This window comes from Struthio camelus, chromosome 22 (assembly GCF_040807025.1).
Source record: "Struthio camelus isolate bStrCam1 chromosome 22, bStrCam1.hap1, whole genome shotgun sequence".
NCBI classification, from domain to species: Eukaryota; Metazoa; Chordata; class Aves; order Struthioniformes; family Struthionidae; genus Struthio; species Struthio camelus.
This window is the reverse complement of record NC_090963.1, coordinates 3779218-3803782: the sequence shown is the minus strand read 5'-3', so window position 1 is coordinate 3803782 and position 24565 is coordinate 3779218. Positions and strand designations below refer to the sequence as shown.

The 24565-nt window shown below is 50.7% G+C and overlaps 1 protein-coding gene across 1 annotated transcript in view; it reads right to left on the bottom strand.

The window, feature by feature from the left end:
• POU2F3 (POU class 2 homeobox 3) overlaps nucleotides 1–23742 on the bottom strand; it is a 44587-nt gene extending 20845 nt beyond the window's left edge. Inside the window, 6 exon segments of the mRNA XM_068916692.1 lie at nucleotides 7188–7222; nucleotides 18189–18257; nucleotides 19056–19109; nucleotides 23515–23641; nucleotides 23643–23702; nucleotides 23704–23742. Coding sequence (XP_068772793.1) covers nucleotides 7188–7222; nucleotides 18189–18257; nucleotides 19056–19109; nucleotides 23515–23641; nucleotides 23643–23702; nucleotides 23704–23727 — 369 coding nt within the window. The 5' untranslated portion in view covers nucleotides 23728–23742.
• Between the last annotated feature and the right edge of the window lie 823 nt (nucleotides 23743–24565).

The window sequence follows — 24565 nt, the reverse complement described above, 5'->3', positions numbered from 1 at the left end:
ACCACATCCCACATTCGAAAGGAATTAACTTAGAGTCAGCCGGCTCCCGTGACTGGGGCTGGCTTTCTTCCAGCTCTGCAGGTTTCTCTGATTGGTTCAGGGTAGTTTTGGCACCCATTGCCATGCCCCAGGGGACTGGGACACAAGAAGAGCAGCTAGAGGGATTGCATTAAACACACACAGGTAATATAATTAAAAAAGAAAGGGAGAGCGAGAAAGATCAGCTTTGTTGGAGACTATCACATAGTATTTCATTTTGGGTGGAGGGAATAACGTCTAGTGATCGAAGGGAAGAGGGAGCTCAGAACCACTTCTCAGCTTCCTCTCTGGCTCTGGGCAGCTTCCATGTGTGGGGAAGTAGGGTGAGAGGGTTTCTCGCTAGGGAAAAACCAAGATCTGCTTCCTAAGGGACTGGGCAGCTCCTGTTCAGCCTACTGATTTCACATGGAGCGCTAGCAGATCAGCACCTCCGGGAAGAGAGAAAGTGCACACTGATGTCAGGCTTCCAAAATTAGAGGCCTTGCTTGAAACCCCATTGCCTTCACCTTTTTATGCTATGACTTGCCCTTTTGCAAAATGGGTGTAGGGCCCCACCCTTGCTGGGTGGTGCAGGCTTTTGATTGAATTCTTGGAGCTCACCAGATGAAAGGCCTTCAAGAGTTCAGAGTCCTCTCCTTATTACCGATGAGCCATTCTCCAGTAGGCAGAGGAGTCATATACACGCACTGCAGTTCATGAAACTGAGAGGATAAAAAACTGCCGGGCAACCTAAATAGTGGCTTGACAGTGACAACCATGCCTTCAGCTTAGTTTCTGTTGTGGAAACAATTGTTATGTCCCTGCAGACAGCTCCATGAAACCAGGGCTTGTCCCCTGCAAACTCACAAAACGTTTACCAGAACAAACTAACTTGAAGAGGAGGCTCCTCTACATATCTGTCTTAAGCAAAACAGTGTCATATATAGAAACAGAGGACTTTCCCTCAAGCCAGGTAAATGATGACAGGAGCCCAGCTGGAGCAAACAATTTACATGAAGTTCGCAAATTCATCCTCTGGTGAGAGAAGACCTGTCTGTCTCTCCCTCATCTCTGAGATAGCTGTGAAACAACTGGCTCCTGCACAAGATATATTGCCACTGGACCAAGGCAGAAAGTGTAGGAAATAACTTATAAATATAGGTTGCTCTTTAGAAGCCTGGAAGAGGAAAGCAGCAATTTTTTCAAAGGTCTGCAGTTGGATCTCAGGGAGCGGGTGGAATCCAGCGAACTCAGAAGCGATGCTGGTTTGTTGTCAACTCTTATTGGCTAACAAAAAATGAGTTTAGCCCATGACTTAGGAAAAAAAAAAAAGGTCAAATCCTTCCTCCTACCTTCACAGCCTCTCCCCTATTAGCTTCCCCAGAGACTCAGTGGCATGTTTTGGAATTTGTTCCCAGCAATCTCATCTGAGGCCCTCAGCAAGGTGCCAGAACAAAACTAGCTTGAAGAAGAGGTTCCTCTACATACTCGTCCTAAGCAAAACAGTTCAAATATAGAAACAGGGGACTTTCCCTCAAGCCAGGGATGCTTTCCGAAAGGGCTGCATTTCAATGAAGAACCGACACATACATACAAATTTATGCAATCAGTCTATTCCTAGAATGGAGCAAGGAAACTTCAAAAGGGAAAGACCAAGGTGTTCAGCTTAGATCCAATGTCAGTCAAGGCAGATATGGACAGTCAGTGAAGGGATGAAAGGCAGATGCAAGACTTAGGCTGATATCCTGGGGCAATGCAGAGAAGAAGAGAGAATGAGATCTGAATTGATCCCCAGAGGGAAGGAGGAAGCAGGATGTGAACCTCCCCATGAGAGGAGGGCGAAACAGGACTGGGATGGAAATCGGTGGGGGGGGGGGCAGCCTGAAGCCTGGACTATCCACATGGAAAAGCCAGGCGGGAGCAGAAATGACATATTGGGAACATATGAGATTAGGGGGAGGTGGGAACATAAAGTGGAATGAAAAACTGTGCGAAGAGAACCCTGCGGGGAGGGACGTCCTGAATGAGCAAAAATGAATCCACAAGGAGTTTTGCATCCCAGATATTAATAATAAACTACCTAGCAAGTTGGGCCCTTCTTTGCATCTTCAAAAGGATGGAAGGGAGGAAGAACTTGTCTGTGGTTGAGCACAAGACTATGAATCAGAGAATCTGAGTCCATATCCCAGCTCTACTGGGGGCAAGTCCCTGGATTACAATATGCCTCAATGTCCACAGGCAACTGTCCTATAAAGCAGCCATTGATTTCAACTGCAATCACAGCACTCTGCATCTTTGGGAAAAGCCAGGCAGTCAGTCTCTGCCTGCCTGATCTGTAAGACAGGGTTAAACACCTCCCTGCCTTCCAGAGGCACTGGGATGCTAAGTTCATTAGCTAAGTAACTCCAGACGTGTGGGTGGAAAGTACCAAACAAGGTCAAAGTGTTATTAATGACACTGAAAAAGGGCCCCCAGTAATTTTAGATCTCAGATGCAGTTTGCCCACTTTCCTTTCTCACATCCTATGCCTACAGACATCAGCTGTGACGACCTGAGACAATTTTCACTCTCGCCTTCAAAACAACTCTTGAAAACGTCAAGTAAAACTCAGAAATTTAAGGTCCCTTGGACAATGACTCTGTCAGACATGAACAGGGCTGGAAGACAAATTAGCTAAGCGGCTCCTGAGGGGGCTTTCCCTTTGGCACTTCTTGAAGGAGGCAGGGGATCCTAACATACAGGATCATTCACTCGGTTTTGGAAGGGAGGAATTTTTCAGAGGCCCTAGCTTCTCACTGCTCTTGGCAAACACTAACAGACACACTCAATTGGCCAAAAAAATCTACTCAAGTCCTACTGACTTAGAGTCTTTAGCGGCTCAATTATTTACTGCTGACTGACCACTGGAACAGAGTGGTTTTGAAACCTGTCCCTTAAAGTCATATGCAACAGTGAGAATGGCAGTGTGCAGGTCCTGATGTGCAAATTTAAGTGTTGAGTTAATGTGCATATGTAATACCAGGCCACTTCAAATACAAATTGTGTTTCTCTGTTTTACTCTGGATGCTTTCCTTTATTCTCTGGAGATCTCTCCTGCACCAGCAATACATCTCCAAGTTACCTTCTTTTCCCAGGTAAAGCCTTCCCCAAACCCTGTTTATGAGAGGCTTGTAGGAACGGGATGTAATAACACAGGAAATAGGAAAATTCAAGCTGTGCTCAGTACTGGGCTGCTCAAGCACACTAGTGCTTGTCTGTCTTAAACACTGCAAGGTCTCATGGCAGGATCACCTTTATATTGGTATAAATATCAAACCTGTCACTATCATTAAACAATGACAGCCTGTCTGCATGGATTTACCATTTGCTAGAATGAAACTGCATGTCATACTTGCATATAGAGCATGCACAGATACTTCTAAACCTTTCCTGCACTGGTCATGCCTAACCCTTCAGCCTTACATCAAAAGGGGCTTATTCCCTCCTAGCACTAGAGTGCAGCTCAGTGCTTGAGAGTATGAAGGGGCTTGGAGAGGACCTCTCATTCTCTCCTCTGGAAGGAGAGGAGACCCGAGCCTTCGTTCTGCCCTGGTGCTCAGAGAGTTCCTTGCTCTAAGGACTAACAGAGGACAACCCTACACATAATTTTCCTCATGGAAAATGAATCAGTGATTCAGAACCTGGGTCTTTTCCTACTCTGACTGTGGATCGATGCATAAAGCATAGCACCGGACCATGCTCACACCACGCGCACAACCACTGTTGTGGCCCCAAACCATCAGCCCCAGCTCAATGTTTGTATTCCAGAAAGCAGTATTATCTCAGGGATTGACTCCAGACAAAGGGCGAGTTACGTGGCTCTCTAGAACAGCTTTCTTCAGTGTGATCTATGAAACAAACAATGCAATATTTCCCTGAAGGCCGCACTCAACGTATACCCATGGGGAAATAAAACAAGTAAGACTTCGTAAGACCATAGCAGCATCACCTAGTGAGCATCACCGCATTATACCATGGAAAAGTCCTGATTTTGACGCTTTCAGTCAGATCTTTTCCAGGTCCCACTTGACGCCCTTTTGTTGCAAGGCTCTGAAGCCACGTTTGCCAAGTTATTCACTTCTCTCCGTGACACACTCTGGACAGGATCCCAAGCCATCAAGAAGCAAATGTCCCTATCCAGGTTGCCAGCACTGAAGGTGAAAGTTTATTGCTATCTCTTTGCATTTCCCTTGATATAAACAGGAAACAACTGGCATTAGACTCACTAAATAAAAAGCCAAACCAGATAAGCAAGGCAGAAGATGCTGCTTTTTCCATACACACCCTTTCCCCTCTCATTCACATACAAATTGCTGTTACATCCAGGTGGGAGGAGAGTTTGAAGAGGGGCGCGGGGAGAAGCGTTTGCCAAAAAGTTTGAGGGATCAGAAGGCAGCTTTCTCATAAAGAGCAGGGCTGACCCACAAACTGCGAGAAAACCTCAAACTCCACAGGAGTTTCCCTCCTCCCCGTTTTCAAGGTGAGAGCAGGCACAGCAGGGAATCGGTAGGCAAGTAAGGGGTCTAACCAGGTCACTCCACCCTTCTCTTCCTGCCTGGAGCGCAACATGGGAGGGGAGCAGACCTGAAATGTAGGCCATCTACAAAGACTGGGGGAGAGGCTTAGATGATGTGAGATTTATGATCTTCAAAGTGATTAGCGCCCAGCACTCCAAATGAAGTCAAAGAGAGCTCAGCAGCTCTTACGCTCAGTCCCTAGTTCAGTTTCAAACCATGCTTCTCTGGCTTTGGTTTGAAAACTTGAACTGCAGGGTAACAACCCCCCCCACCCCCCCCCAACCCCAAACCAAAATTAAAAACCCCACCAACCTCCATCCCTAATGAAAAAGCTCAGCACCTCATTTTACATGAAAACCCTTTGATATTTCCATATCCCTGCTCTTCCTTCTTCTCGTCATTTCAAACGTATTTGCTGAACTGGAGATAAATTCACCAACAGGTGAGGTCAGCCTGAAACCTGAGTGTATAACCTGTGTGCATTTGGGCTCATTCTCGTTTAAAATAATCATAACAGTAACGATAATAATAACGACAACGATAATAATGGCTCAAGTAAATACACGGACTAGCCAAGAGAGGGAGACAAAGAGCCACACTCCCTTCGCGCCCGTTACATTCACATGAAGCTGTTATAACCCCATCACCGACAGCACCGCAAGACCCCTTCTGTGGACGCCACTGATGTTCTGGGGAACCAAGCTAGCTTCAGAAATAACTACTAAAATGTGCTTGTTCGCAGGATTTTGCGTTTTAAGCAGGTTTGCTATGCAACTACATGAACAGATGCGCTGGCATAAATGAAAGGGACTCTGTGGTCCCACAGCGGAAGGAGAAAAACAAAAGGGGGAAGAGAATGTGGCAAAAGATTGTCACAAAACCCCAATCTCTTTTGGGGAGGAGGACGTCTCTGTCAAGCAGACTCTGGCCCAAATCCTACAGATTGCGAGGCTCTCTGTCCCCATGAGTTTACCAGCATCCTCTCATTCAGTGGCACGCAGAGGACTAGGACCTTAGAGATAATGGGTCAAATCAACAGCTGGTGTAAAGCAGCACTGCTTCACCACAGTCAATAACGTCTCCTTGATTGACCTCAGCCGAGGATCCAGTTCTAACACCTTTGTGGTGTTGCCATAGGAGAAGTTTGCAACATGCAATCTTGTACTTTCATAGCTTATTTCTATCTTGAGGGAATTTTCTTTTATCACTAGTTATGAGCAGATTGGATTCTTCTCTTGGCGTATAGAAAGCCTGTGCTTTGGGCTCTGCAATCCACAGAGCTGGAGACACAGGACTTTTTGTTTTCAGCTGGGTTTTCCAAAAACCTGGAAGATGGCTGAACATGTTAAGACACTTTTGATAGGAAGTTACGACCCACCCAAAACCAGAGCAGCCAAATCAAACAAACAAACAGGAGCCTGCTGACATCTGTCAGACAAAGAGCCACCAAGGCAAACTTGGAGGACACAAATGTCACGAGGAGAGGCTTCAGCTGCCCGCCTGCTGTCGGCAGATCCTTTGCAAAGGATCACAACCCTTGAACCTGAGGAACATAAAATCGGAGGCAGGAAGGCTGCTGGACTGTAAGAGTGCCAACATCTGCTTTAAATACTAGCGATTGCCCATGGAGTTACAACCCCGTCTGCTTTCCCAAATCCAGCTCCTTGGCCACTGCCCAGAGCCCTGTGGCAGGTCGGTGGGCTAGCACTCCAGAAATCCCCCTTCAGTTTACAAGGTCTCAGTCCAACGCTACTGATGGCCACAGCAGCCCTTAGCTCTGGGCTCAGAGCATTTTCTCATGCCTCTGCACAGACTCAAGGTCTATATTCTCCGGAAGGCGGACACCTGCCTTCTCTTGCGATTCTGTTTTTAGGCTCAGAGATTTCCTTAGAGCCACCTCTGAAAATCTCCAGGCAGTCAGTGAGACAGGAGTTGCTTTTAGCTGCAAGAAACAGCAAGATAGACACCAGCTAACACAGCAAAGACAGCAGTCCTCCAGACTCTCACTTCCATTTGTAACGGGGCCATGCTCCCCTGGTTTTCAGAAGCGCTTGCATTTATCTACTGTCCCTTTCCCCACTATCTTGCAAAGAGGAATCTGCCGTTGCAGGCAGGCCTGGTCTTGACCGAGGCACTCCAAGACCTCAAACCACCTCATCTTCAGTCCTTGCTGATACTCCTGTGAGTCAGCCCCATGCTCTCAGTCTTGCATACCACAGTGCTTTCAGTGCCAGTGTCACATGCAGTACAAATGCATGGAGCTTTGCGGTGGGATTTGCATGTTCCCCAGTGTAACTGAGGTCCCTTTTGTTTCTAAATGACAGTGGAAAAAATTAAAAAGCCAGAAAAAGCCTCCAGCAAATAGTGATTTAAAGAAACTCTATAATCAGCCAAACTTCAAGGAAATTGGAAGGCCTGGAAACCAGAAGTACAATGCGTCATTCTGTCCCACAGAGGGAATTGGGAAGGACTTATGCGGTCTGTTTAACGGTAGCTTATTACCTAACACTTTATCTCTTAGCAGTAGCTCCTCAGGACCCAGCCAGACAACCAATTAAAATACTGTAACTCAAGAAAGCAGGAGAATACCTGGTAACCCAGGGAGAATCTTACCTGCCTGCTAAATTCCAGCCCATTCTGCTCACTTCCTACAATGAAACAAACAGAAAAAGATCTTAGTATTAATGATAGTCAGCATTGATCCAGACTACAGAACTCAGGACAAACAACTGAATACATGCTGCTAGCCCACCTAAGTTTACTGGAAGAGCAGGGAGCGGAGCAGGAAGGTGAAGGCAACACAAATGCAATAATGGATGCACAAAGGCAGCTTTTGCAACCTTTGGTGATCCTAGCTCTTTGCTGAAATAAACAGAACTGCTTCTGCCTTGGAGATACCTGCCCAAGCAGCAAGGGTAGGGGAAAGCTTACTGATTGAAAGGGAGATTCCAGCAGAGATGAGCTGGAGGACGTTACACATCTCCAAGGAAATCCAGGAGCAGGGCGTTATGCATAAAGCAAAAGCTAACTGTGCGAGAGGCTAGCAAACAGGTGGCCGAGGCTGTTAACCAGGGAGCTTCAGGAACTCGTGTGGCACTGGGTAATTACAGAATACCTAAAGGAACAGAGGGTGCCGTGGGGTTGTGCTAAAGAGGCGTCTCCTTGATTCCAAAAGAGATTGGCAGGCACAGGGGGAAAATCAGACAGGTTTCAGCCTGAAGGTACTGCACAGGCCCTCACTCATTCCCCTTTGATGATAAACATTCTCCCCCCCCCCCCCACATCACACCTGCCAAATTCATCAAGAACATCACAGAGGAAAGGCTATACTCTACAGATACGAATGCTTTAAGGGATTCCACAAAGCCTCTTTAGTTGCAAAGGCAACCCCAAGAAACCCCTTCCCTTCCCTTTGCAATCCATTCCCTAAGTCATTCTCTTCCAGCCCGACTGAGTTTGTGATAAATAGTCTTAAATTGTTCATATGCCCCGGCACAAGCCTCCGAGACCTCCTCCTCCTGTTTCTTTCAGTATAACTTTCCCCATGAAGCGTAGATCAGGCCTCATGATCCGATCAAGCTTCAACACATCATTTTTTTGGGGAGTTCATGTCCGTCTCTTGCAAAAAGTCGGGAAGGAGGTAAGAGAGGCTGTGCAGGCAGGAGTACACATCCAACTCTTCCACTGACTTGCTTTTGACTGAACAAGCCTCTGCCCTAATCTAGCGCAGTTTTTCTGCTTGCGCCATACATATAATATTTCCAGGTGAATCAGCATGTTTCTTTGAGATCCTCAGCAGGAATGTGCTTCGTACAATTATTCATGGATGGTAAAATACCTCTAGAGTCAGTATCAGAAAACCCCATAACAATTTCATGGCACCCTGTCCTCTGCTCTCTAGAAACTGTTCTGAAGATTTTATCTGCCACGTTAACATCATTGACAATGGAAACTAAAGTGCCTTTGTTGCCCTTGTTAGGCTGAGCTGCACGTCTTTGTCATGGGACAATACCAGGGTGTTACTTTTCAGCAGAATATGTTGTTGCTAACCTGCTCTGATGGCTTCATTGTCCTTCCTTTTTATACCTTGAAATCTCTTCTCTTTTCCTCTTACCTCCTGCAACTCAGCCCAGGTCTAGCCTTTTATCTTCTCTGCCAGCCTGCCTGCATTTCTGCTGTGCTGGAACCTGCCCTGGCTTCCTGTCTTCCTCCCGACCCGCTTTTCAAAGCTTTTTCTCTTCCCCATCTCAGGTCTTTATCTTCTCCCATGAAATTCCCTACCTCTGCTACAACCTCCAACGTGCTTCCGTGCTCCCCATTCCTCTTGCTGTAACCATCCCTGACCACCTCTCTCCAGCTGCTCCTGCCTGAGGAATTTGTTCATTCATTGTGTTCCAGCTCTAAGCCCCAAGAGCCTATGACTGCACATATAAATGATGGGAATGCTGATAGTGTTAATAGATGATCACAATCTCTATCCACGCACCTGAGCAGGACTGTGTGATGATCTTCAAGGCCTGCTGTTTCTGCCTTTGAAACCCATGGTGGGTTGATGTGATCTAAAGGCAGTAGCTAAAGGGAAGAAAGCCAAGGAGGAGAGAAGAGGGAAATAAAGTTCCTGGTTGCTAAAATAGAACAGGATGTAAAAGGTAATCTTCTGGCTTCTTGGATACAGGAGTTTTGCTCACGTTCAGATGCAGTATGTTGATGAGGCAGGATTCAAAGACCTTGAGGGAAATCCCTAGGTTCCAGTGATGATGGGTCTGAGTCACCCATCCTACACCCCAACACTTGGAACTTGACATCCGCAGCTGGAGCAGCATTTCGCTCTGCATCTCTACCATGGCTGGAGCCAAACTCTCCAAGCAGAACTGCCAAAACACAGCGGGTTCAAAATACGCCGCTCTAAATTCTTTCTTCCTGTCCTAAGCTTCCCGTCTTTTAATTTTCCCTCCCTGCCTAATGAAATGCAGCTGATTGATAGACTCCTACCTTTCTTTTTTGCTACTGCTTCTCCTACAAGCCTTGACACAGCTTCCCTAAGTCCTAGGCTCTGTTCTCTTGCACTACCCACCTCAAATCGGGGCAGCGGGGTGAGAGCACCTCAGCCAGGCATTTTGCGACAATGGAACATGCTGGAAACACACATGAGAGATTGACACTAAATCAGTCGCATCTTGGGCGTCTAAGTCTGAGCTATCTGCCCCAGGCTGTCTTGGTAGACAACGAAGAGCAATAGGCACCTCCAGAGGCCATTCATCTGACCTATCTTAGACGCCTATCTTAGGCTGAGATGAATGGCCCTCTGGAGATGACTATTTCTCTTTATTGCCTACAAAGGGACCCAGGGGCAACTAGTTAAGGCTTAGATGTCCAACAGTGAGATGTTTAAAATTGGGCGGGGTGATTTCTACTCCCAGTGGTTATGTAAATAGGAACTGGATACACAAATATCTTCAACTTTTCAGCAGGACCAGTGAGTGTTTGTGCACAGATTGATTTGCAAACAATTCTCATCTTTTTCTATTTCAATAAAAGCTTGCCTGTCAAGTAGAATTAAGAATTTCAGCTGCAAGCCAAGGTTTGCGTGTGGTAAGGACAACAGCTCTCTTCTTTCAGTTAAATCAGTAACTTTCCTACAAAAATTTTAAAAATAGACCCAGTTTCCTCACAGATTCTATCAACATTAGATCCACACTGAAGTAGTCATTTCTCTCCTTAAAGGAATGGTTGTTCAAACTGCACTTAAGATTTAATCTTTTTTAGCTCCAGGAGATAAAAAGAAAGGAAAATGTAAGTGGCAGCAGATTCTCAGCTGCTGTAAACTGCCAGAACTCCACTAATTTTGGTGGAGCTTCATACCAGCCGATAACTCGCCTCTTGCTACACCAGCCAGACACAGTGGGATCCAAAGTCTCCAGAGTCTGCTAGACGCAGTCCTCCCCTCCCTAAATTGCATCAAACTAGGGAAGCCCTGGGATTTAAATGGAGAAAGATTGCTTTGAGCCCCTTGCTCTACATCTCCAGGGAGCTGCCCCATCGAACCCCAGGATATGGGTGTTCTGGACAGAGGGAATAAGGCAGCGATAAGCTCCGCTGGCTCCCAGCAGCACAGCAGACGAGGACTATGCTCCTCTCCTTGGTTCACCTGGCAGCTGCTTTGCATAGCACTGGCATCAGATCTGGTGCGAGTTTGCCTGGGGAGGTTTCTCTGGGGATGGGAGCAGCAGAGCAGTTCCGGATGGATTCTCCCCCCCGCCCCCCCCCCCCCCCCCCGTTATTCCCCCCGCCTGGAATGCCTTGTTTACCATGAAAACCAAATAGAAACGCTCTATCAGAACCGACACGATTCCCACTCAAAGCCACCCAGCCAGTCTAGCATTTGAGGATAAAAGCACCATAATGGATTGCAGCACACCTTCATCTTAGCAAGGCAAACACATGCAGTGACATGCAGATGTCACCTACGGGTAGTGACAGCCGCGCATGGCTCCCCACCTGATGAGAAAAACAGGGCCGCAGCCAGAATGCTCACTTTATTCTCCTTCCCACCCTACGACACGCTTAATTCACCTCACAGTTTGGTCTCGGCTGTGCAGAAAGGACAGGGAATTAGAAGTGATTTCAATCTTTAACAGGTGTTGGGGAATTCCCACAGGGAATCAGCTTTTTACAGTATGCATTTGGGAGGGAAATTCAGAACAGCTGAACGATGATGGAGGAAGAGTGCCAGGCAGACACCAGGCAGGGGATGCAGCTGCCTGGGCTTAGATGTCTAACTTTTAGGCGTCTAATTCTGCGCCAATTGCTCTAGGCTCCCTTTGCAGCCAAGGCACTTCTAGAGGGCAACTCAGCTCACCCTCAAGACAGATAGCAGAGACATGAATCACCTTCTGGAGATACCTATTTTCACCATCGACTTTACAAGGTGCCCGGGGTGAGTAGGTCAGACTTCAGCATCAAAGTATTGAGTGTCTAAAATCAAGATTAATCTCACCTATCCCAAAGTATTTTAGCATTTCGGCTGATAACACACAAAGCCATTAGAGAGTGACAAAGCAGGCTAGATGCAGAATACCTTCCAGTGTTTGTTTTCTAGAAGCTGAGAAATTAAATTGCTATCATTAACTGATACAAGATTCAACTTTCTCAGCTCAAACAACACCTAAAGTTGAAAGATTAACCAAGAACGGATAAAGGAAAAAGTGGTAATAGTCATTCTAACCATAAACAATACTCGGCCCACCTGCTGTAAATGACACAAAACACTAACCTGCACTGAAAAGGATGTGGTTCTATTAAACACAAAAGATATTCAACATCAGACAAATTCCTCAGTATTAGAATTCACTTTGGAGACCTGAGTGACTGTCAAGGCATGGATATCACTATACCATTCCCAACACCTAGAGCAGCAACTTTTGCAGAACTTGCAGGAGAAGCCCTGGGTGATACAGACTCTCCTTCCATGAGCCCCACTTAAATCACCTCTTTTTCCTTGTAACGGCTAACCCTGATTCGCTCCGCTGGCGTGCAGCGGCACTGGGGAGCAGAAACTGGAGCAGAGCAGACACTGGTCCATTCCCCGAGCGTCGTGCTGCGATGCTCGCTGCTGCCAAGGCTTACTTTAAGAAGTGTTTTTTGAAGGAAACAGTGGAAAGTGTGGAGCCAACGGGGAGTTTTCAAGGCAGCCAGGTAGGGCAGCAGTCTTCATGTCAACCATTTACACTGACACCACAGACAAAACCAGAGCATCCGACCGTCTCCATGGGAAAGCTGCGGCCAGTTAGCAAGGAAAGCAAGGTTAGCAAGGACTCAGTTAGATGGCTACGAAGACTCCAGGGGAAGCTTTCACTGAAGGTTCAAAGTGTTTCATTTGGGTGGCAGCCCCCTGGGTTATAAAAACACCTTTCCTTTGTCAGCGAGGCCTCAAAGAAATCACTTCGTCTAGTGCCGCCACAGCTCGGAGTGCGATATACCCTTCACGTGGGGCAGGGAACGGGGGGAGAAAACAGGACAGCGAGTGGCAGACTCGGGCAGTTTCCAGAAGGAAACCTGAGGGCAACAGTTGTTCCCACGGAAAACATTTCACCTGCAGGTGTTGGGAGAGGGCAAGTCTCTTGTCTTAGACCAGAGGCAAGAGGCAGATCAGACCAGCTCTTCCTTTGCCCCTCTAATTCAAGTCAAACCAGCCTTTTGTTCCCCTTTCCCCTCCTCATCCTTTTTTATCCTCTTCCATAATGGGATGTTTAAGAAAAAAAAAAAAAAAGCCAACCTCAAACCCTAATCACCTTCATTTGCATTTCAAATATCCCCCTCCTGGCCTGCCCCACGCCCCAACTGACTTGGAGCTGGGAATATGGAAATTTCTCCTGCTTGCCTTAAATGTGGCTGTGCTATGAAAATCATCAGCCTTATGCAAATCCGGAGCAGGCCCAATTGCCATAGCAACCAGCTGTTTCCAGCCCGGCTGCTGCTGCTTTTATTTATTTGGGACTTGTCCTGGGGCTGTTCATGGCTGGAGGGGGAAAAGACAAGAGAAATCCTGGAGGCTTTGAGGAAAATTTCACGAGGGAGAGCTAGCCTTGGAGAGCAAAGGCGTAGCCAAGGACAAGGCTCAGCGTGGAGCTGGGGCAGGACAAGTTTCCTCAAAAGACTTTGGCCTGACAATCTGTTTGCAGCCAGATCTGAAGAGGTAGCAACAAAAGGCGAGAGAGAAAAGCTCAGAGCTTGCATCCTTTGGTTCTCCTGCTGAATCTGTCAAGAAGGGTCTGCCTGCACTAAACAGCATACCTTGAGCACCCACCAACTCATTTCACGGCGCCCGTCGCACTGCTCAGGATAATGCAGTTTGGGCACCTGTGCTTTGGCCTGAGTTACAAGCTGCTGCAGAGGCAAAAGGCCCCCCATAGTCTATTCAAGCCTGAGCCAAAGAGTTTAAAGAAACCCTAAACAGAAAGCCGAGGAAGCTACAACTGGAATATGCTAAACACCGGTGCCCCCAGACCCCTGCAGAAATCAGGCCCCCGCTCTGCTGGGTGCTGTGTCCATCTCTGGGCAGAGCAGCACCTGCCCCAAAGAGCTCACGCCCCAGCAAAGAGGTGGGGGGGGGGGGGCGGGCACCTCCTCTTTGCAGCTGAGGAACGGAGACGACTAATTAAGGTCGTACAGGTAGCGTGCGGCGGGGAGACAGCCTGAGACGAGGTCTCTGCTCTTCCATGCGCCATCCACCCCGGCGTGGGCTTAACGCGACCTGCCCTGGCACCGCAGTCAGGAGCAGGGGTACCGGAGGGGCTTATTGCTTGGGCGAGAGCTTTTAGAGTCCTGCTTTTGGAGGCCTTGCTTTCTTGTCTCCGCTACCAGGGGGCCTGGGTGGTCTTTGGACAGCTGTGGAGGAAGATGCTCGTCGCTCGCTGACACCCTGCTGCAGGCATAAGCTGGATGAAGGCGAGGTTTCAGGGAGCGACCGTCAGAAGAGAGGAGACACTCTGCAAGACCCTAGCAGCAGATGCCTCGTTGCTCCTCAGCACCTTGCTGAGTGCCGGGGCTTAAGTGGAAAGGGTCTTTCTTGCTTCCTCAAGCCCCTGACACCTTTCCCGAGCCGTGAGGGTTAGATAACCACAATCCAATCGCCACCGGAGCCGGGAGCAAGCCCAGCGCCCAGCCCTCTGGGTCCCCCACCCCACACTACTCTACCTCGGCGCATCCCAGCTCTGGCAGCGCGGCGCCGGCGTCCCGCGGCCGGCGCGGGCTGCGGGGCGGCCGTGCCTCGCGCCCGCCGTGCCCCCGCCGGGGTGCCCCGTGCGCCCCACCCCAGGCGCCTGTCCAGGTCCCCGCTCTGCAGGGCGGGGAGGGAAGATGCTCCGAGCGCCTGCAGCTATTCAGTTACCCGTGGTTGCGTTTGAAGAGCTTCCCTATCGCCCTCTTGTTAAAGCTTTGGCTTCCCCCCCATAGCCTCAACAGATGAAATCAAAGGGAAGTAGCTTTGCTTGGTGTAACCTGTTTTGATGGAGCAGATAAACGGGGAACAAGTGTCTGACACAAACAAACAGGCAGACGGAGGCAAGCCCCACCTCAGCGTTTTGTTGCATCAGATACCGAGGGCTTAGATGAACCACAAGAAGGGGGAGGTCTCTGCCTCTCGGCTGCAAGACCAGGGGCCACACTCTGCAGTGCCAAGCCCCCACAGTTCCCATAAAAAAAAGAAAAAAAATCACCCCAGAACTTGCTGGCATGGCTTTCATCAGTTTAAAAAGATGAAAAGAGCTCACAGGCAAGCACTGAACTCACGCTTGTCATTACCCCCCATGGAGGCAGCGGGACGGCCGGGCCACGTCCTCGCGCGTCCCCGCTGCCCCCTCCCTCGCCTGCCGCGGGAAGAGAGGCAGAGCCGAGGAAGGCACCAGATGCACGGGACTGCATGCGGGGCGATCTCTCTCTTTGTTTCAATAATAGCTTTTTCTCAAATGGCAAAATTTCACTGCAGCTAGGAGACATGGAGGGGGGGAAAAAAAAACAAAATATGTTTGCTGGAGAAGATGTTACCAAAAGTTTTGAAATGTTTCCTGTGAAATAGGTGTGGAGAAGAAAGAAAAAGCAAGCCTAGCTTTCCTAACCGCCTATGAAAGATGGAAAACATTGACAATTTAAAAAGAAAAACCAGAAAAGAATAAAACAGTGAAAAGAGCGGAAAAAGCAAAAAGAGGAAAAAGGGGAGGGGAGAAATGGGAGAGAAAGAAGGGGAGGGAGAAAGGAAAAAGATTATTTTAAACACTTGCAAAGTAAAACAATGCCCCAAATTACCCCTTTTGCCTGTAAGCCTAGAACTGGCAGAGAAATGAAAGGCTGAGATTATGGTTCTGCTAATGACACTTCCCATCAGATCTTTAGGCATCAGTTTTAGATCAAGGCTTGGTTTATAAAAGCCTCTTGGCACCTAACTTTCTCAAGTGTTTTTTTTTTTTAAACACTCTTCTTGGAGCCAGTCTGCATCTTTTGGTGATCAAAGGCCTTTGTAAATCTGCACCTAGAAATATTTCCATTTGTCGTAAGTTGGAATATTGGCAGTTCGGTAACTGCCCTGTCCTCTTGAGGGGACCAGAACGCCGGGCAGCTGTTTGCATTGGACCAGGTCATTAGGAAATGGGTCTTCAGTTAATGAGTCATTGGAAAACAAATTTTCCCACATGAAGCTGGTAAACAAAACACCTAACTATTAGGCGTTGCAGTAAATATTCCTCTAACAAAGCGTATCAGGGGAAATAAAAACTTTCAGGGAAGTTCAGCACAAAGTGCTTTGTTGTTTATAAACAGAATGGTTGGAAAGAGGAAAAAAAAAATAAAGACAAGGATTTGTCGCGGTTTTAGGTAAAGCATCGAGGCAGCCCCTCAGTGGGCCTAGCTGCTTGCGACTGTCGGTAGGGCTGATCTGGAGAAGCGTCACCGCTCCCCAGATGTTTGCGCTACCTGCAACACCACGTGTTCAGGTGAGGATATGATCCTGCTGTGAGCCCTGCAAGGCAGCCGGTCACCCCGAGGAGAGGTGGTGAGCGGGTGCTGGAGAGGACGCCCAAGTCCCACAAGAAGCTGCTAACTCACCGCAGTGTCTGTCATCACAGCTAACCTCTAACGTGGTGATTTCTGAAGATCCTGAACACATCAACCTCTTACGGGAATTGTGTTGAAAACAGAACAATTTAAACAGGTTCCTTGTATCAGGCTGCAGGGAAGCGTCACTCTTTTGTAACCGAAGGAGATTTACTTGTTCTGATTTCCCTGCTTGATTTGAAGGCTGGTAGAGCAGAGCTAATCCTGTGGCAAATATTTTTCTTATTTTAAAACAAACTAACTTCACTTCTCTGCATTCTCTTCTCAGTTTCCACCAGAAAGAGGTGCTACAGCTAACACTAGGGGCTATCTAGGATGCTTTTAGTGAAAAGCCTGTTTTATCCAGTCGGCTGTGATGCCAGCTCGCTGTCTATTTAACCCTGTTGACCACAACATTGGCAGAGAGTCTCCCACTGCTTTTAGTAAAATCCAGTACCAAAACCAAACCAAAAATCTTAACTCAAGCAGGCCAGCCTTTCCTAACCTTGAATCAACTATGCTATCCATCAGCTCTGTGTGCCAAGACACGTGGCACATTTCAGGGGAACTGGACTCCCATTTGAGGCCCTGTAGCAAGAACCAGGGTTTGTAAAGGAGCTCAGGAAGCTGGGGACATGGTTGTTGCTAGGCAGCTTTGAGACCCTTATCTCAAAAACTAGCTCGGGATCGAATGAAAGCCAGGAGCAGCAGTCTGACCTTACCAAAGTCAGTAGGAGTTCATGGCCATGAATAGAACCAGATTTTATCTTTGCCTTAGATTATGTCAGATAACCCGACTTAGTAACAGAGAGCACAGAAGATTTCTAGTCCTCCATGTATGGTGTAAATAAAGGGGCAGTTTGAGTCCCATTACAACGCACCTGCGGTTCCCTGGCTTTACTGAGACCTCATTTTTTTCTAATTCCTTTCAAATGACACAAGCAAAAGAGAAACGGTAAGATCATTATATTAAAGCTTTAATCTGCCGTTCCACGCTCCCCCCCGCCACCGCCTGAATTTAGGGTTCCTTATTACTCAAACAGCAATGATTTTTTGGCCGTTTCTCTGAGAGTTTTAGGTTTGGGAGGTCTTTATTTCTAAGTCTGTGGATGAGTCTCGCATCTTCAGACAATCTGCATTTGTTACAAAAGTAACTAACAAGCGCTAAAAATGTTTGTTTTTCTTCCTGCTGTTTATTTGCTGAAAAATGAATCTGACCGCAAGTTTTTGGGCCGTTGCGCCCAAAAACTTCGTTTGTTCTCGGAGCCCGCTGCGGGCAGCGGCTGTCAGAAGCCATACGAATGCTGCTGCTTGCGGTGTGTACGGCACCCTGTGGCACTGCTGGACTCGGTGGGTAAGCGGGCAGGAGTCGACGCTAACGCCAGGGCTGTGCCTGTTCTTCAGCTTTCCGTATTCAAGGAAAACTGGGGCTTCTAACCGCAGCGCAGCGAGAGCCTCAGCAGCTGTCGGGTAGGTGTAGCGGCGATGGGAAACCCATTCAGGTTTTAAGATGAAGACTGATATGTTTTTGCTGGAATTACCTAGCTGGATTCGATTATTCCAGAATTCCCTCCCAATTCCATGTTTGTACACATGTGTGACCAAAAAGGCAGAGTCTCTGTGAGTTTTGTCTAAGGAAGCATTGCTGACATGAACCCTGCATTCAGTGAAGAGCTGCTTGTGCTAAACTGAGCGGACCAAGAATACTTCAGTGGCATTATTCATTTGGCAAGACTCGAGCTTATTTCCATCCATAACTGCCGAGGACATCAATGAGACATGAATTCATTCAATGATTCATTCACTGCTGTTACAGAGGGATCTTGCACGCTGATCAAGCTACGAAGGCACTCCTAGCCCAGAGTGCATTCTTGATCAACTCCCAAGCCGGCTGGAAGAGCGCAGGGTAGCAGCAGCAGGAGTCAAGCAGAGCACGGACAGGAACTTCCAGCACCCGTGTCCCCCCCTTTTCTGTCCCCTCCCTCATCACGACTTCCCTGGCTGGCCCCACGTCCTGACTCTCCTTACCTGGTTCCACCTGGTCGGGTTCATGCCGAGCGTCTGTGGAGTCTGCTGCATCACTGCTCATCTTGATCTCTGCAAAAGGAGGCACAACTGATTTTAATAACAGGTCACAGTCCCAGGCAACAGGCGCTTCCACTAAACAGCACAAATGAATGTGTAATTATAATAAACCATCAGACTTTCAAATTTCTGATTCCTCAACATAGTCACTAGAATATTCATCAGCTCCGAGGACGCACTTTCCCTCCTGTTGCTCTTCGCATCCCCCTCACTCCTTTCCCCCCGCCTCAATTTGCTGTTGTGTTCCTCACCTTTTGCATCATTCGTTTCCCATGCAGAGCACGAGGGCAAGGAGCCCTCCCAGGCCTCCCTGGCCTCTCCCCAGGGCTTTAGGCAGGCTTCCCCAACTAGCTCGCTGGTGCAGCTCCCACTTCGAGGCTTCACCAGGACACTGTCCCCCACTGACACACCTTTAGCGGCCGGGGAGCCCTCCCATCTTCCCCGGCCTCCCACATCCTTTCCTTTGCCTTAGGGATGGCCCAGCCAGGACAGTAAAAGCACGCACCACAAGGACCATCCTCAGAGAGGCAGGCGCAGAACAAGATGTGCTCAGAGGGGAAAGCAAGGTCTCAGCTTCTCTCACTCCCTTTCAAACTCAGCTTGTTTCGCTCGGTACATCTGATCCTGTTTTGCAGACTATTTACCCTGCTCTCTCCCTCGAGCCTGTGCTCACACCTCTCTCCCACCATGAAGAAGCTGCCTTGCTCCAGAGCACTGTCCCCAGCCCAGGAGCAAGCAATGCACCCTGCCGCCAAGCTCCAGCGTATCTCCTCCCATCCTTATCAATGCCAAAAAAAAATTGTCATTTACCCTTGAAGTGATGGCTGCCACCACACCCGGGGCCACGCTCGCCTTCGGGGACAGCTGCAAGAAAAGGGTGGGAATAGTCAACTTTACACAGATTGCTCCTCTCCTCCCTAAAAGAGCCAAAGTGCACACTCAGTTAAAGAAGGAAGAATATTCAAATTCAGATGGACACCCCTTCACCCTCTTCTCCCCTTTGTCTGGGAATTTTAACTCTTTCCAGCCAAGTTGGAAGGAAAAAAAAAAAGATAATAACAATTTTTTTTATAAAGAACCAACTGACTGATTTGCATGTGCTTCCTGCAGCCAATCCCTGCCACAGAAGTCATCCGATTTGCATCGGCTAATAACAACAGTGTGGAAGCTGGGCGAGTGTTTGCTGTGGTTTTACTGGGGCAGCAAAGGCAGGTGGAAGCCTTCTTAAAGGCATCATGCAACCCTTTTCCTCTTTCCAACATGCATCTTGTATTATTCCCGTGTGGCCAAAAGGGAGAGAAGAAATCTCTCTATTGCTCACACTAAAGCAGGCAGACCGTGTTTTTTCCTGTTGAAACTTCCAGTGTGCAAATGGAAATTCCCCTATTCTTTGGTCCAAAGTGAATAACTTTGTTTAGTTTGAAGATTTAAACTTTTTCCCCAGCAAATGAGTAGAAAAAGAAAAAAAGACAAGGTTTAATACTAAAGAAGGAGTGCAGAAGCTTTCACATACTTTAGAAACTTTCTTTTGTTCAATTGTATTAAGGAGGGAGGAAAAAAAGGAGATAGAAAACAATTTCTTTTGAAGTAGTCCCTCTCCAATTAAGCCACGAACATTTAATGGGGCTTCTAAGCACTTCTACTGTAGTAAAGAGTAATTATCAGCAGCTATAAACATCTAGTTATCTTGTAATATTGCCAAAGGACCCTAACCTAGGCAATCTACAAAGCACAAAGCTTTGCTTGTTGCCAAAAAGAATCTTACAAAAAGCCAAGTTCTCATCAAATAAAATAAGAAAGTTTTAAGCCATACAGAAGTTTGATGTTGGCTTTAGTTAGAAAGTCTGCAAGTTTAGAAGAATTTAATATAGATTTCATTGTGGGCACCTGAGTCAACGAATGAATGTATGTGTTATTAAAAAAAAAATGTTGTGAGTAGTTTTTATCAAATCCCCGAGACCAACGAACACCCGAAGGACACAACGCAAGCAGTAGGACACTCGCTCCCTTGCGGACTGCTTGCACCAGGAGGCAGAGGAGCAGCTCCCGCCGGCCCCGGCCCCGAGCGAGGCCCTGCAGAGCGGCGGAGAAAGGGGCCGTGGGAAAGCGGGCTCCCAGGGTCCGGCCCTCCCTGCCCCACCACCGAGGGCAGCAAGCCTCACGCTTCAGGAAGGCGGTAACCCAAAGGTGCCCCACGCACTTGGCGTGAGCTGTACAGCACCCTAAGGACCCCTGTGCTTGAATGCCAGGCCCCTCTCGCCCCGTCAGGGCCGGAGCTTAGCCACAACCCTGTGGCTGTAGCAAACCTAAACCTGCTCCTGCTCCTGCTCCTGCTCCTGCTCCTGCTCCTGCTCCTGCTGCCGCTGCAGCAGGGGGGAGCCATCAGCCCCTCTGCTCGTTATAACCTGAGCGGGCAGGAGCGGAGCGACCGCAGCTGCAGCCTGATTGCACATCATACGCTATCCATGGCCTCTAAATTCCTGGAGTCAGGAGCTAAGAAAAAAAAAACCTGTGATTCTCTCATACGCATGAAGTGAGATAAAGTAGTGCAGGGCAAGAGCTGCATCTTCAGAAAGATTCGAATTCCCCTCATAAAAATACACAAGTTATTATAGCTTAAATATCTTGCATTAAAAAAAAAAATAGGAAGAAAAAGAGAACCCTTTTGATCAAACCCTATTGATCCAAGTGGTTTTGGGCTGACCAGGTTTTGAACTCCTAGGGGTAGCAAACTGCAGAAGTCATCCTCCAGGGGGGTCTTTGAGAGCAAGGAGCAGCTATACAAGGGAAAGACTGTCCGATATGATATAAATGCGGCCAAGATAAAGGAAACACCTTTTGTTTTGAGACCAAAGAGCCCTCTGCTATAAACGGGGGAGAGAGCGATAAAGCCCAGCTGGATGTGAACCCCTCACATCCAACAATTTCTCAAGACAAAACATGCTGCAAGACTTCAGGTCCAACTGAATGCTGGCTCCTACCATACAGCTTTGCGAGGCAGCCAATATAGAGAGAATAAGCAGGCTAATGAAAAATAATCTCTGGGGAAAATAATGCAACTTAGACCTGCCTAACTGCCAACCACAGACCTATTAGGAGCTGCCACTGTGGCCTAGTCCTTATTAAACATGTGCTGCTGTACCTGAGCTAGCAAACAGGCCTGGAACAGGGGTAGTCTGGTTTCTTCACCCAGACCAAAGAGACTATACCAGTGCAGACACTTCTCTGAGGATGTATCTGCATCTGTATTTTGGCTGAAACAAATGGTGTCAGCAAATAAAGTTTTCCCAAGCCCTTATTCCTAGTAGCTGTTCTGACATGGGCACTGAGGTCAACCAGCCTGATGACTTCAAAGAAATGAAAACCAGCGGTGGTAGCGGGGCGGGGGGAAATCAGGTTGGCTGAGACCATGACCCGGACCCTGCTGAGCTTGGCTGCACCCTTGGTGCCAGAGCCCCTCCGGAGGCTGCAGGAAGCCAGAACGTGCCAGGTGCCTGGGGAGGAGGCGGTGGTACGCGCCGGGAACGCTGTGCTGCTGGAAGCGCTCTTGCCGGGGAGGAGCGCCTGCAGAGCCCAAACCGCCGGCGTTCGCTCGGCGCGGGAGGCGCGGGACCGGGCGCGCGAGCCCCTCGGAGGGCCCACCACCCGGGCACCCGCCGCCGAGCACGCCGAGCCGCCTCGGCACCAGCGCTGCTCTGACTCCGGCCATTGAAAACAGGCCTGGATCGGTCTCCCTCCCTGCCAAAAAGGCTGCTTAAAGTTTGGGCTTTTGTGGAGCCTGGCGGGGTGGGCTGATTTGGGGGAACCCAGCGCAGCGGGCGCCCGGCTCGGAGCAGCTCCTGGCCAAACGCGCTCCGGGAGCGCTGCCACCGACTTCGACAGAGGGCACGGTGTTGACTTTGGGAATCTGCTGTCATGAAGAAAGAGTCGCGCACAAGCCGAGCGGATGGGCGGAGAGGAGCCTGCGGGGCACGCGTCCCTCAGAGGCACCGCACGCCAGCACGCCCATCGCAGCTGCTCACACGCCGAGCCAACCCACCCGGCGAGCCTCGCAGCTGCCCGGCCCCCGGCCGCGCCGCGCGGAGGGCTGCCCGCCGGCCCAGGATGGACCGCGGGGGCGCGCGGCAGGGGGGAGGCTGCGACGTGGCTGTCAAGCCCAGGGTTTGGCCATCTCGGCTGCCCCGGGACAGGCTGCCACCGCCTTTGATGGCACTGCCACACGCTCCGCTTGCCCCGCAGGGCTGCTGTCAAGCGGCGGCAAGCGCCGGGCAGGTACCTCCGGGTCTCCACCGCACAGCAGGACCACAAAACCCCTGAGGTTCACTGAGACACGCAAAGGGAATGACCCTAGCACAGACCGATGGACGTGTCCTTCCCCTTGCCCTGCACGGCCTGGGGACAGCACGCGTGCCCTCCATGCACAGGTCTCTAACACGCGCCCAGATGCACCGTGTCTGCCCCCGGGGCAGGAGGCAAGATCTGGTCCTCACTGTCGCCGTCGCTGCGGTCTTCCCCCCGCGTCGCCCTCAGCCCGCGGCCCAGTCCCTCCCCTCCAGCGCGGGGTCCGAGCAGAAGGCAGAAGCTAGCCCCTCGCCGTCGGGGCCAGCCCGAGCTCAGCACGGCTCCAGGAGGTTTGGCGGCCACTGCCCTGGTTCCCCAGCTAGGCGGGCAGGGGAAGTCTGCTCGGAGAAGACGTGGGACCATCTAAGCTGTACCTCCGCGTCCAAGCCCCTAGAAAGCATCCGTCTCTTTCTGAGTGCGCCCGCTCATTGGTTCCCCGCTCAACCCGTCCTCCTACTGCTCTCCCCTCGTTCGGTCCTCCCCTCCTTTTCCCTCTTTGTCCACTACTTTTCCCTCTTTCCCCATGCCTCGTCCGTCCCTCGCACACGCACGCCCTCCTGCATCCCGCTGCGCGCTCATCCCCTCTCGCTGCTCCAGCCCGCTGACCGGCCCCGCAGCTCGGCCACCAGCTGCCATCGTCCGGCTATCCCGGGGTGGGGGGCACCTCGCTCCCTGCTCCCCGGCCCACGTGAGGGCCGGCGGCCCGAGTCGCGCTGCCGCGCGGCCAGCGTGGCCCTGCCGCCCCCCACCCCCCTGCACAGGGCTGGGGCTGCCTCCGTGCCCAGGTGGGGGCGGCGGGCTCCCAAGCGGGCCCCGGCTGCGCGGCGCGGGAGAGGAAAGGGGTGACAGTTGGCGGGCCTGGGCGCGACGCCGCGCTCAGCGAGGCGAGGGATGCTCCGAGCCCCGTCCTCCCTCAAGCGCCCTTTACCTGCGTGCACAGACTCCAGGTTGACCATCCCGCCGGCGGAGGGGAACCCGCGGTGCGCCCAGCCTCCTGCCGTCAGCCCCAGGTTGCCGGGGGCTGCCAGTTTGCCCTGCCTGCTCGGCCACCCACCCGCTGCCGCTCCAACCGGGCCTGGGTCCGCTCCCCACGGCGCCTACAGCTCCATTGCCTGCCCGCCGCGCAGGGCCAGGGGAGCATGCGGCGCCGCGCCGCGCCGCGCCTCGCCTCGCCCCACCTCCGGCTCCCGCCGCGCGCCGCCCCGACACCCAGCAGCCTGGCGCCCGGCCCATGCAAAAGTGCCCATTTGCATATTAGTAACCGGGGAAGGGAGGATGAGTCCCTGCAGCCCTACCAGGGCGTGGGCTGGGGTGGGAAGGCGGCAGGGAGGCAGGGAGGGAGGCAGGAAGGCGGCTCTCCCGCCCGCCCTGGCCGGCCGGGCCGCGTGGATGCGCCCCGCGACACCTGCCTGCTCCCGGGATTGCGGGTGGGGAGGGGGGGGGGCTTTGCGGGCAGCCCCCGGGCTCGGCCGCCCCGTGCCCGAAGCGCTTTTAGCTCCGGCCCTTGCAGAGCGCCGGTCGGGGAGGCCAAGATGGACGGCCAAGCCCGCCGAGCTGCGGCCCCACCACAGCAGCCGTCGCCCCGCTCCCGGCCACGCTGCTCAGCTCTGGGGCCTGCCCGGACCCACCAACGATCCCGCAGGGGCCCGGCAGCACAAGAAGGGACGTCGAGAGCCGAAGGGCGACGCCGCTCAGCCTGAAGGCGCAGGGCAGAGCTAGGCCCAGGACTCTCGGGAGTCCCCCGAGAAGGGGAAGGAGAGGGCAGACGGCCTCTTCCACCTTCTCCACCCTGTGTAAAACTTGAGCGTTTAACTGGCTTTCCGTGGGGGGGGGAACCCCAAACCCCTAATGTAGGCTTCTGCTGTCGGCAGCTGCCAGAGGCCAGGTCCTCCGCCAGCACGGCGTTGGGTCAGCCCGACGGCCCCGGGCGCTGCGTCTGCTCCCCGTCCCTCCCGTGCGCTGCCTCGGTGACCCCCCCG